Below are 12,776 nucleotides of genomic sequence, written 5' to 3'. Positions count from 1 at the left end.
ATCAATAAGGGTTATAATGGCCACCTTAAAGTGCTGTTGTGAGAATAATTAGGCATTCAACCCCTGCTAGTTCCTTCTTCCATCCTCCCTTCTTGATTATCACTCCTCCCAGCCTGGCCCCCAGCCTCATCCTGTGGCTAGGGTACCTCTTGCCTTTCTCATGGGTCCCTGGAATGGTTTTCTCTGGCTAGGTTATTTGTGGCAGCCCAGGAGGTCTGCTCCTTTCCCTCAAACCCAGGACTCCTGGTGGTGGTGGGGACATGGCTTCTGGAAACAGCTGGGGTCTTTGTGGTCTGTGATACTTCTTCTGTTTCTTCTGTGGGTCCAGCCCCAGTGGGTTCAAACCGTGTGATCTCTATTTTTTCTCATTTTAGCAGTGATCACACTTCAGCTGACTGTGGCATCTTCACACTCCAAACACTGATAAATATTTATGAGAAGAACGCAGGGCTCCTGGGGAATGTGGGGGAGGGATGTGCCAGGCCTTTCTTTGCCAGCAAAGCTCAGGCCCATCAGTGGTCCCTTGGGGCCCCAGAAGGGGTAGAGGTGGACAGTGTGGGGGCTGGGGCAGTAGTACAGAGTCACCACCATGCTGTGCCCCCCGCCCCCCATGTCTTGCCCACCTGGATGCCTGCTGACCTCCTGGGGAAGGCTCTGGGCGCCGTGGCTCCTTCTTAGCCTGCTACATCTTTCTGTGTCTGCTCCACTGCTCTGCTTGTAGCTGTTTCTCTCTCCCTCTCTGTGTTGCTGTTTCCATCTGTCATTCCATCTTTCATTTTCTCACCTCAGGGCCTATGTCCCAATCTGCCCTTCTTCCTCTTGCCCCTGGTGTTAGGAGCTCTGGTGACACAGCTGCTAAGTGCTGGGCTGCTACTGTTTGAATCCGCCAGCCGCTCTGTGGAAGACTTAGTAAAGGCTTATGGCCTTGGAAGCCCTAGGAGGGCTGCTCTACTCTGTCCTCGAGCAAGAGCATGAGAGTGCCAACAAGCGCTGGCTGAGGAACAGGCTGTAGTCTCACACAGGGCAATAGGGTGGGGCAAGCAGATAATTTGGGGGAAGAGTGTCCCAGGCAGAGGGAACTGTATGTTAGACCTGAGGCCGAAACTGCCCTGGTGTGTTTGAGGAACAGCACTGGGGCTGATGTGACTGGAAAGACTGAGGGAGAAATACTAGGAGGTGATGCCACCAAAAGGAGACTTTTCATCTGGGCAAACTGGGCGGGTTTAGGAATTCGGCTTTTGAAGCTGCTGTGTTAACAGACTACAGGAGACACTGTTGCCATAGCATGGAAGAGTGGTGATGGGGCCTGGGCCACTAGAGGTGGAGCTGGAGATTCAGCCTGGGTCCCATGGCCCCTGGTCCTCTGACCTGCTTCAGGGTGGCCTGCAGGAACCCTCTCCTTCCTCCCCCACCCCCACCCCTGACCCAGGCAGGATGTGCTAACTTGGCCTTCCTTTCTCCCTTTCTCTCCAGAGTGTTCAAGAAGGCGAGCCCAAATGGAAAGGTGAGTGTGAAAGAGCTGGACTCCAGTCCCATCCTGACCCCAAGCTCTTGTTTCCACTCTTGGGACAACTAAGGAAATGCATCTCTACTGACCACCTGGTGATGCAGTGGTTAAGCACTCAACTGCTAACTGAAAGACTGGCAGTTCAAACCCACCAGCCACTCCACAGGAGAGTGATGTGGCAGTCTGCTTCCATAAAGATTACAGCCTTGGGAACCCTATGGAGCAGTTCTACTCTGTCCTATCTGGTCCCCAAGAGTCGAGAACCAACTTGTCAACAGTTACTGAGTACTTGCATGGGAAGGTGGAGACACAGCCCCCAGTCTGAGGAGGACTACAGTTCTGGTCTCAGGAGGTCTCAGTAGAGGAGGGAGAGAGCCACCTCAGGAAACTGTGTGGACTCAGGAAGCCCTGCTGTGGTGTAGGGGCGACCACCTGACCTGACCTTTTCTCGTAGGGAGATAAACGTGAGTGTAATAAATCCAGTAATAGCTGGGGGCCTTTGGGGCACTGATAGCCCTGGTGTCAGCTGCCCCGTGAGTCTCTTGCACTACTTATCCAGGGCTGTTTCCCTGTGTCTGCTTCCCGTTCTTTCTTTTCACAGGCCCTGACTCCTCCCTGCTTTCCTCTCATTTGAACAAATAGGCACTACTGACATCATTCCATGCCAGGTCTGGGCCAAGCCCAGTGGGGATTGTGGATAGAGTGTACTGAGATAAATAAGGCACCGCCCTGCCATTCTGTGTCAATGGGGGACAGCATAGACAGGGATCATTTCAACATAAAGGGGTGTCAGGTGCTGTGTGAGCAAAGGAAGGACCCTGGTCCAGCCTGGTCAGGAAGAGCATTTCCAGGCAAGGCAGGGTGAAAAAGGGCATTAAGAAGCCCTGGTGGTACATTGGTTAAGTGCTTACCTGTTCATCAAAAGACTGCCAGTTCAAACCCAGCCAGCAGCTCTGTGGCTAAAAACCCCAGTAATCTTCCTTTTTAAAAGATTACAGTCAAGAAAATGATGGGATGGTCCTATTCTATCACATGGTGTTGTTATGAGTCTGAATCAACTTGATGGTACCCAACAACAACACCAATGTATGAACCCCAAATCACAGTGAGTGTGGGGTAATCACAGACAGTTCAGTCTCAGAGTGCCCAGAGGGAGGCAGAAGGCAGTGAGACCTGAGCTAGGGAGGTTGCAGGACTCATGGGGAGTCCTGTGGAGGAGCTTAGGAGCTTAGACTCCTGGCTTGGGTTGGCAAACAGCACCTCATTTGCTTCTACATCCCCCTTCTGTGCCCACAGCAGACATCACCAATCAGCCAGCCATGACATGCTTTCTTGCCCAGCTGGATTCTACCTTAGTTTCCTTCTCAACCCAAGACTCCAGGCAGCCCCTACCAATCGATCAGAGCTGGCACTTGGGAATGAATCCCATTTGTCATCCTTACCTCTGGGCACTGAGGAACCATTTGAAAGTTTTCAGAGGGGAGCAGCATGGTTAAATTTGCGTTTTCAAGGATGACCAGGGTGAAAAGAGGAGAGACTGGTCCAGCATGGGTGAGGCTACAAGACAGCAGACTGTGGAGCGGGCCGGTACAGTAGTCCAGTCAAGAGTAGCTGTGGGGATTAAGAGGCATGGTGGAGTTGAATATGACGTGGGTTAGAGTCATCAGGATTTAGGGATTGTTGGAGTCGCAGGTCCTCAGGACCTTCTCGTATAAGTGCCACACTCCATGGGGGACAAGGACTCGCTGAGCACAGAGCCCAGAGTTCAGAACAGCCAGAGTTCTCAGTGTATCTGGCCTGGTATATCTCCCCCACTCTTGACGTCACGCTAAGCATTCCTGTTCAGCTCATTTCTTTGCTTCTGCTACTCTACTCAGTAGCGCTTTTTCTTCAGTGCCCTGAGCCTCCATGTCATCATCTGTAAAATGGAAATAGTAAGTCCTTCATCTGGAATGCTGATATGACGTTATAGGATCAGCACTGGACTGTGAACCACAAGGTCGTCAGTTTAAGTCCATCGCCACTCCTCGAAAACCCTGTACAGGGTAGCTGTGAGTTGGAACCAACTCAATGGCACTTAACAACAACTCCTTCATACTGTTTTGTGACAGGTGCTTTTACATTTTTACAAGGGCTTGTTATTCTTGGTATTACGGCTGTATCAAGTTCAGATCAAGATTTGGTTAAGAGTCTCGGCATTTTAGGGACAGCTTGCAGGCTTCTCAGAGATCGTCTCCCAGGCTTCAGTTGCTAACACCCCCGTGCCTCTCCTTTCCAGCTCACCGTCTATCTGGGAAAGCGGGACTTTGTGGACCATATTGACCTCGTGGACCCAGTGGGTGAGTCCTTGCAGGGGAGGGAGGAAGGAGTGGGAGGCAGGGCTAGCCTGGTCTCTTGCACAGAAAGGCATGTTGAAGCTGCCCAGGAATGGCCCTCAGGTCTCTAAGAATGGAACCTGGATAACTTCTGGCTTCATTCAGCAAGCATTTACTGAGCAGTTATTTACCATCAACTGAGGATGGTGGATGAGAAATTGTCAGAAGGATTGTGGCTAGAAACAGGGAAGACTCTAGATGGTTATGACAGTGACAATGACATGCCATCACTTATCGTAAGACCAGGGAGCCCCTGGGTGTCCCAAAGGGTTAAGTGCTCAACTAGTAGCCACAAGTTTGGTAGTTCGAATCCACCAAGTGGGGCCTCAGAAGGCAGGCTTGGTGATTTGCTTCTGAAGGTCATAGTCTCAAACACCCTATAGAGCAGTTCTGCTCTGCACACCTGGGGTTGCCGTGAGTCAGAAATGACTGGACAGCAACAGTCTTAGTTGAATTTTCTAGGGGAGCAAAGCCAGTGAAGTGTATCCATATAGCACTGAGTATCCCATGGACTGTCACAGGACAAACAACATCTGTGTTGGCAGAAGTACAACCAGAGTACTCCTTAGAAGCGACAATGGCGAGACTTCGCCTTATGTACTTTGGACATGTTATCAGGACAGACGAGTCCTAGATAAGGACATCATGTTTGGTAAAGTGGAGGATCGTCAACAAAGAGGAACACCCTCAATGAGATGGGTTGACACAGTGGCTGCAGCAATGGGCTCAAATATGACAATTGTAAAGGTGGCAGAGGACGGAGCAGTGTTTCATTCTGTTGTACATAGGATCGATATGTGTTAGGATTGACTTGATTGTACTTGACAAAAACAATAGCGACAACAGCACACACACATATATGGGATCGTGGTGTAGTGCTATAGGATCAGCACTGAACTGCAAACCACAAGGTTAGTAGTTCAAGCCCACCAGCCGCTCTTCAGAAACCCCATACCGGGAAGCTATGAGTCAGATCTGACTCGATGGCACTTAACAACAACAACATATATTTACGTCTGTCTATCTATCTGGTAGCGTAGTGGTTACGAATCGGGCTGCGAACCTTAAGGTCAGCGGTTCGAAACTACCAGCTGCTCCGCGGGAGAAACATAAGGCTTTCTACTCCCGTAAAGATTTACACCCTCGGAAACCCTGTACAGGGTCGCTATGGGTCGGAACCGACTCGACGGCACTTAACAACAAACAACATCTATCCACAAGGGGACTCCAAAAAGTTCCTGAAAAAATGGAATGAAAACATAATGGAATTTTCACAGGAACTTTTTGAAAAACCCTTGTATAAATATATGGAGAAAGATTTACTTACAAGAAATGATTTATGCAATTGTGGGGTCTGGCAAGGTGCACATCTGCAGGTAAGCACTGGACTGCGAACCACAAGGTCTGAGGTTGGAGTCTGTCAGCCGCTGCACCAGAGCAAGATGAGGCTTTCTGCTCCTGTGAAGTAAAGCCGTGGAAACCCGATACCGATACAGGGTTGCTATGAGTTGGAATTGACTGGACAGCACTTAACAACAACATTATAGTAGGAGGCCTGGTGTGGTGCTATAGGATAAGCACTGGACTGCTATTTGTAAGGTTGCCAGTTCAAACCTACCAGCCACTTTTTGGAAACCCTATATAGTGTAGCTATGAGTACATTACATTACTGAACAGGAACTGGCTTAGTACCTGCCAAACTGTCAACATCATAACCTAGTGAAGATGACATGTAAGATTAGTTATCATAGCACTAACAACAGAGCATGATGTCCCAGAGCCTCAGGGTAGCTACTGTCTTATCTGTTTACAGACAGAAGAATGAGGCACACAGAGCTAGTAGGTAGCAATCTGGCTCCACACACCCCTTTTTTTCTGCTGCGTCCTGATGGCAGACGCTGGGAGGCACAGGAATGGGAGATGGAAACCCTTCCCGAGGCATGTGAAATGGGGTCTATCTTCACCTGTGTGGTGGTCCTAACAGAGACTGAAGACACCTCCCAAGATCTTTTCCTAATTCAAAGTATCTATGCTCTCTAGGGCAGTCTTGGGTCATGAAGGCACGCCCTCACTCTCTGTAGTGATTGCCTATGCCAGGCACCTTCTAAGCACTCCACATATATTAACTCATTCACTCCTACAGAAGCCGGTGAGCCAACTACAGGACAATAACCCCCAATTGGCAAATCCCAAATCCAGAAAGCACCAAACTCTAAAATTGTTCATAAGTTTGGTGCAAAATTTACTTGGTGACAAAACCTGATCTAAACTCATATGAGACAGTGGAATCCTTGGATGATACAAACAGTAAACATGCTTGACTGTTAACTAAAATGTTGGTGGTTCAAGTCCAGCCAGAGATGCCTCAGAATAAAGACCAGGCAGTCTAACTCAGAAAAAATCAGTCCCTGAAAATCCTATGGAGCACATTCTACTCTGACTTATGAGTTAACCTAGAGTTCGGAGTCGACTCGATGAAAACTGGGTTTTGCGTGTGTGTATCTAGACTTTGAACCACAAGGATGGCAGTTTGAATCCACCAGTCACTCCACAGAAGAAAGATGAGGCTTCCTACCCCTGCAAAATTTAAAGCTTCAGAAACCCTATGCTATACAGGGTTGCTGTGAGTTGGAACCTACTCGATGGCACTTAAAAACAACATCTACATATATTTTTGGTACCCCCTTGGTGAGAATATTCATGTTTCCCTACAGAAGTATTTGTGGGTTTTATCATAGGTACTACCCCGAGTGCTGTAAAGGGCATTACAGAATATTTGAAAGATACACCATATTATCTATCTATATATAGTTCAAAAGTTCTAAATTTCAAAGAATACCTGTCCGAGGAGTTTTAGACCCTTGTTACTCATATTAATAGATGAAGAAACAGAGAAGTTAAGTAACCTTCCCAGAGTTACCAGTTGGGCGGTAGGAGAGGAAGGGTTTAAACCCAGGCTGTCTGGTTCAGGGGCCAGGCTTTTAATCCTGCACTCCGTGGTCCTTTAAAAGTCAAGGTCTGCAGCTCAGTCATCCTAGCTGCAAAGCCCACATGTGGTGGGGCTGGGGGTGTAGTGAAGATGAAATTGGGAAGTAGGTGGACGGTACCAGCTTCAGATGCTGGACTTCCCATTTCTTTCATGACGTGTTTCGACAGATGGACCATTGGGTTTGGATTGGTGTTTGGGACTCAGGGGATTTAGGGATGCTTCAGGGTCAAGTTGGGAGGGTGTGCTCACTCTAAGTCCTTCTTTCAGATGGTGTGGTTCTGGTGGATCCTGAGTATCTCAAGGAGAGGAGAGGTGAGGCTGTGCCCCACCCCTGGGAGGAAAAGGGACCTCCCCTACTTCCCATATTGACTTCCAGTCCAGGACCACAGCCTTTTCCACTCCTGGGCAGGACATCAGCTAATCTAGTGCCTCTCCCTGCCATTTCCTCTTGACTGTCCCAGACAGTCCTCAATAAACCCCTCAGACCAGGACAGCCTCCACCACACACACTTTGGGAGAACCTTCTAATGACCCTTTATCATCCATGTACCGTAATTGCCCAGGGACTGATGATGCTAATGGCAGGAGTGGAAGTGTCTCATTTTACAGCAAAGAAAATTGATACCAGGGAAGTGAAGGGATCATGCAAGGTCTGCAAGAAGACATGGGCTGGGCTGGGCTGAGCTCTCGTGTCTTCCAGACACCACCCTCAGCTCTTCCAACATTGCTCCTCACTCAGGCCCCACCCCAATCCTACGGGACCAGGTCCTGTACCCCTTCACACATTCCTGGACTCAAGAGGAAGGTGGAGGACAGAATGGGCCTATCAGTCAGCCCCACTTCCTCCTCCTCACTGGGGGCAGGCACCCCAACACTGATGTCACACAGCCCTCCTGACAGGAACTTTGGGCTGGCTGTGGCTGGTGTTCTCCCAATCTTCTCCTCAGTGCCACCTATTCCCCACAGTTTATGTGACACTGACCTGCGCCTTCCGCTATGGCCGGGAGGACCTGGATGTCCTGGGCCTGACCTTCCGCAAGGACCTGTTTGTGGCCAATGTGCAGTCCTTCCCACCGGCCCCTAAAGACAAGAAGCCCCTGACGCGGCTGCAGGAACGTCTCATCAAGAAGCTGGGCGAGCATGCCTACCCTTTCACCTTTGAGGTCAGGGCCTGTTATCCCCTGGGGCCCCATTGCAGAAGCTCCACCTCTAGGTGGGCACATGGGGGCAAGTGGCCAGCAGCTCGGTGTCCCCCAGTTTCCCATCTGGTGAGTGTCTTTTCTCTGGCCTCTGCCAGAAGCTGCTCCCTGGACCCTCCTGAGCCCAGATCACTGGTGGGAGAAAGGTGCTCAGAGGGGACAGGTGCCTCATTCTTTGTGCTTTTCCAACAGATCCCTCCGAACCTCCCATGCTCTGTGACACTGCAACCAGGGCCTGAAGACACTGGGAAGGTGGGTCAGCCCAAGGGGACATCTCTCTGGGCACAGGACACTCATGTCTCCAGGTCTTTCCCTAGCTTTCTCCTAGGCCCATGCTCCCAGAGATCTCCTTGAGGCCAGACTGATGATCCCTGCTTTGAGAAACCAGTCTCCTTTGAGACACAGTGAAAGACATGCAATCAGCTCTCATTCCCCCATTCAGTGACAGGTCCTGAGACCCTCCTGAGTCACTTGTGTGGGTTGCAACAGAACCAATGTGTTCTGAGGACCTGGTCTCACATAGCTCACCCGACAACCCTGTGCAGGTGTGGAAGTGTGACCAACAGCAAGACTCAGAGTGATGCCGCCCCATTAGAGTGGGGGAGTGTGCTCAGATCCAGGCCCCAGAGCTCTGAGCCTCATTCCTCACCTGCAACATGGAGACAGTGGGTGTTGTTGAGTGGGCTGCATAAGACGTTTAGATCCCTTCAAAGCAGGCTCTGCCCACTGTACCTGCTGCTGTCAGTTATGGAGTCGGACGAGCAGAGCACACTTGGCGATGGTTGGGGTATAGTATACTGGGGGCAGTTGGGAGAGGCTGAGCTCAAGGGCCTTATAAAGGTCAGACCAAGGAGAGGCAGGCCATGGGAGGTCAGTGTTCTTGTTCAGCATTTTGGTTTGTAAAGTGAGAAGGTGGCCTAACTGGGCCCAGGGGTCCTTGCCCTCTCTCAGGTCCTGTGCTCAGTGACTTTTTCCCCATAGGCCTGCGGTGTGGACTATGAGGTCAAAGCCTTCTGTGCGGAGAACCTGGAAGAGAAGATCCACAAGCGGTGAGCAGAATGCAGCTTCCATCTGAGGGAGGGAGGCAGGGTGGGCATGCAGAAGAGATATGTAACAATACTTGGAAGTGTGTGAGGAGTGACAGACATTCCAGCCTTGGGAACTCTGAGTAGGGCACTCTGGAAGGCTGGCAGGTCATGGAGGGCTTCCTGGAGAAGGTGGTCTCAACTGCCCTGGCTCAGGTCTCAGTGTCTTTTCCTTTGTACCACTGATCAGATGCCTCCATCACGTCCCTCAAGTCTGCACACCTTTCTATTTTGTTTTATAAAACAACAACAAAAGAAATCCAAATTGTTCAAATGGTTAAACAGTGAAACAGCTGGCCCTGACTTCTGGGAGGTTTCCCAGCTCCACGCTCATGCCTGTCCCACCTGGGGTCAGGCCTCACCTTCCCTTCTGACTTGACTGGCCTCAGTCTCCAACTCTGATATACCCGGCACCCCAGTTCCTAAATGCCCTCTTTAGGCAATGGACTAAGTTTGCCACCTGGTGGTTAGAGATTGTATTGCAGGCATCTCCAGCTTGAACCACTAATGTCTGTGCGGTGATGGATCCCTTGTCCCCTCCTTTTCTGTACACCTTCTCCTCTTAAGTCCTGAGACAAGAAAAAGGAAGGGGGCTATGGTCGTGAATTAGGACCTAACCAGAGAAGTATAGGGCGGTAACACTGAGAGAACCACCCTAACTTCAGTGTCAATGGAACAATTGTAGTCCAACTGTTGCAGTTCGTGATGGATTTTAAGGCAACGGGGAGTCATGGCAGTTTCTTGAGCAGGTGAGGGAGGTAAGGATCCAAGGAATGGGGATGGAGGCAGGTGACTGGTCATCTTTCACTCCCTTAGGAATTCTGTGCGTCTGGTCATCCGGAAGGTTCAGTATGCCCCCGAGAGGCCTGGCCCCCAGCCCACAGCCGAGACTACGAGGCAGTTCCTCATGTCGGACAAGCCCTTGCACCTAGAGGCCTCTCTGGATAAAGAGGTAGGAGGCTCAGTCGTGGCAAGGGTGGGACTTGTTCTTCCATGGCCTGGACTCAGACCTTAGCTCTTGGTGGTCTCTGGAGACACCTCAGTAGGAGCTTTTGACACCAGCCCTAGGACCATGGGCTTAGTTAGGGAATCAGATCTCTTTTCAGGGTGTTTGGAGGAGACTCTGAGGCCTGACGATGCCAAGGGAACAGTGCACCCTCCAAAAGATTCCTGGAGGTCTGCCCATCTCCTCCACTGCCTGCCTGGGGCTGAGTATTGTGAGATGACTGGCCAGCTCAGGCAAAGGGACACCCTGACCACATGTGATAACAATGCCAAGCCAGAGCTGTCCCTCCTGAAGGAACCACCAGTATATGTTCCCTCAGGCTTTTAATCAAAACCAGCTGCCTGATAGCTGCTGTTAGCTGAAGCTTTCCTTATTCAAGGGGTGGGACCGGGCAGAGTCTCCCCTTCTTGGGAAACAGTTGAAGGCAAGTGCCTGGGGGCAAAACCAGAGGTGAAGAGTCAGAGCTGAATCTTCTGTGAGCCTTTTTTCCACCTTCTCACTGTCTCTGGTAGCGTAGTGGTTACGAATCAGGCTGTGAACCACAAGGTCAGCAGTTCGAAACTACCAGCTATTCCATGGGAGACAGATGAGGTTTTCTGCTCCTGTAAAGATTCACAGCCTCGGAAAGCCTGTACAGGGTCGCTATGAGTCGGAACCGACTCCACGGCACATAACAACAGCAGCACTGTTTCTTGCAGATCCTTCTAGTGTCTAAAACCCCAGGTCATCAGAGTCAACGGGGCTTGAGACATCACCTTGCCCAGCCCCTTCACGGACTGGACAGAAGGGAAACCGAGGTTTAGGGAACCTGTGCAAGGCCACTGCTTCACTGTCGCCATCTTTATTGTTAGTGTTTTTGTTATCATTATAACTGGTGACCAAGCCAGTACTGAGATCCACAAGTGTCACTTCCTCATTCAGAGAACTAAGTCTGATGTGCTTGGTGACTTTAGTGTCACCTGGCAGTGGTGGGAAGTAGCTGGTGAACTTAGAGCAAATGATAGAATAACCAAGGTTTGGGAAACCCCAGGAAGCTTTTGTGGGGCCTTTTCTCCCTTCCTTTTGTCTAGAACTTTGATGTCCTGCATCCAACCCTTCTGCTTTCTTCTGCCTCCCAGATTTATTACCATGGAGAGCCCATCAGTGTTAATGTTCATGTCACCAACAACACCAACAAGACAGTGAAGAAGATCAAGATATCGGGTACCCCAGGGAATCATCCCAAGGTTGGGGTGGTGGAGGGACCTCTTTTTAATAGCCTTGTAAATAGCTACGGGCCCAGGGTTATGCCCAGAGCTTTCTCTGAGCCCCAGAGTCAGACTTCTGAGGTAATAACACAGGTGGTTTATTGACTAGGTAAGCAACCTCTTCTCATAGCTGTCCTGGGTTCAGCACAGAGCTGTCCTTTTGGTAATGGAAGGGGGTAGGTGTGTGAGGTTGTCCTTCGGGTAAGGAATAGGGGACGTTTCCCCCAGAAACCCCAGTGAATTCTGACCATTGGCTGGGGCTGAACATCCCCAAGTAGGGGAATTTGGGATACCTCTGGGAGGTGCACCCAAGTGCATAACACCTGTTTACCTCTTCACCACAGTGCGCCAGTATGCGGACATCTGCCTTTTCAACACAGCCCAGTACAAATGCCCCGTGGCCATGGAGGAGGCTGAGTAAGTGAGCAGACACCTGGCCTTGGACACCTACCTGAGGCCTTTGGTGGAGGGTAGGGATGGTGGGGGTTGTATGAGGATTTCTGGTGTCTCTCTTCCACCCATTCTTGGTCTCAGACTTCCTCACCAATCAACACTGATGTTCTAGGGCAGCTGTTTAGAAAGCGGCCACCTTAGCTAACTGTAGGAAAATGCATGCTACACACATTAAAACGTACATTGACAAAACGAGAGGTAAGGAATGTAAAGGAATTGGGTGCGCAGAGAGAGAAGAATTACATTGTACCAGAAACCTAGCTTAAAGGATGATACTTTGCTGTGAGCTTCCTTGGAAAGAAGAAGGACAATTTCCGCAGGATTATTTGTTTGATAAAGGAATGATTGGATAAATTATTGCCCAGTAATTGTCAGGAAGGGGTTGTATGTGGGTTGTTGTTGCTGTTGCTAGTTGCTATCAAGTCAGTCGGCACAGCAGAACAAAACACTGCCCAATCCTGGGCCAACCTCACTATTGTTACCGCACTTGAGTCCATTGATGCTGCCACTTTGCGAATCCATCTTGCTGGGGGTCTTCCTCTTTTTCTCTAACCCTCTGCCTTACCAAACATGATATCCTTCTTCAGCGACTGGTCCCTCACAGATCTTTTGGTTCTTTTGGCAGCCTGTGGCATTTTCAATATTCTCCTCCAATACCGTAACTCAAAAGCATCAATTCTTCTACGGTCTTCCGTACTCACTGGCAAGCTTTCGCATGCATATGAGGTTATTGAAAATACCATGGCTTGGGTCAGGAGTACCTTAGTCCTCAAGCTGACATCTTTGCTTTTCAACACTTTAAAAAGGTCTTGTGCAGCAGATTTGCCTAATGCAATACGTCACTTGATCTCTTGACTGCTGCTTCGGTGAGTGTTCATAGTTGATTCAATAAGAATGAAGTCCTTGACAACGTCA

The 12,776-nt window shown here is 50.0% G+C and overlaps 1 protein-coding gene across 1 annotated transcript in view; it reads left to right on the top strand.

Moving 5' to 3' along the window:
* The window catches only part of ARRB1 (arrestin, beta 1), a 96,349-nt gene that overhangs the window by 71,186 nt on the left and 12,387 nt on the right, over positions 1–12,776 (top strand). The window contains exons 2-10 of the mRNA XM_006875418.1: positions 1,474–1,504; positions 3,786–3,846; positions 7,139–7,183; positions 7,838–8,034; positions 8,263–8,322; positions 9,052–9,119; positions 9,972–10,107; positions 11,280–11,364; positions 11,753–11,825. Coding sequence (XP_006875480.1) covers positions 1,474–1,504; positions 3,786–3,846; positions 7,139–7,183; positions 7,838–8,034; positions 8,263–8,322; positions 9,052–9,119; positions 9,972–10,107; positions 11,280–11,364; positions 11,753–11,825 — 756 coding nt within the window. The remainder of the gene's footprint in view (positions 1–1,473; positions 1,505–3,785; positions 3,847–7,138; positions 7,184–7,837; positions 8,035–8,262; positions 8,323–9,051; positions 9,120–9,971; positions 10,108–11,279; positions 11,365–11,752; positions 11,826–12,776) is intronic.

This window comes from Chrysochloris asiatica, unplaced genomic scaffold, assembly GCF_000296735.1.
Source record: "Chrysochloris asiatica unplaced genomic scaffold, ChrAsi1.0 scaffold00326, whole genome shotgun sequence".
In the NCBI taxonomy this organism is placed as follows: Eukaryota; Metazoa; Chordata; class Mammalia; order Afrosoricida; family Chrysochloridae; genus Chrysochloris; species Chrysochloris asiatica.
The sequence above is the reverse complement of the archived record's forward strand: the minus strand, read 5'-3'. Positions and strand labels throughout refer to the sequence as shown.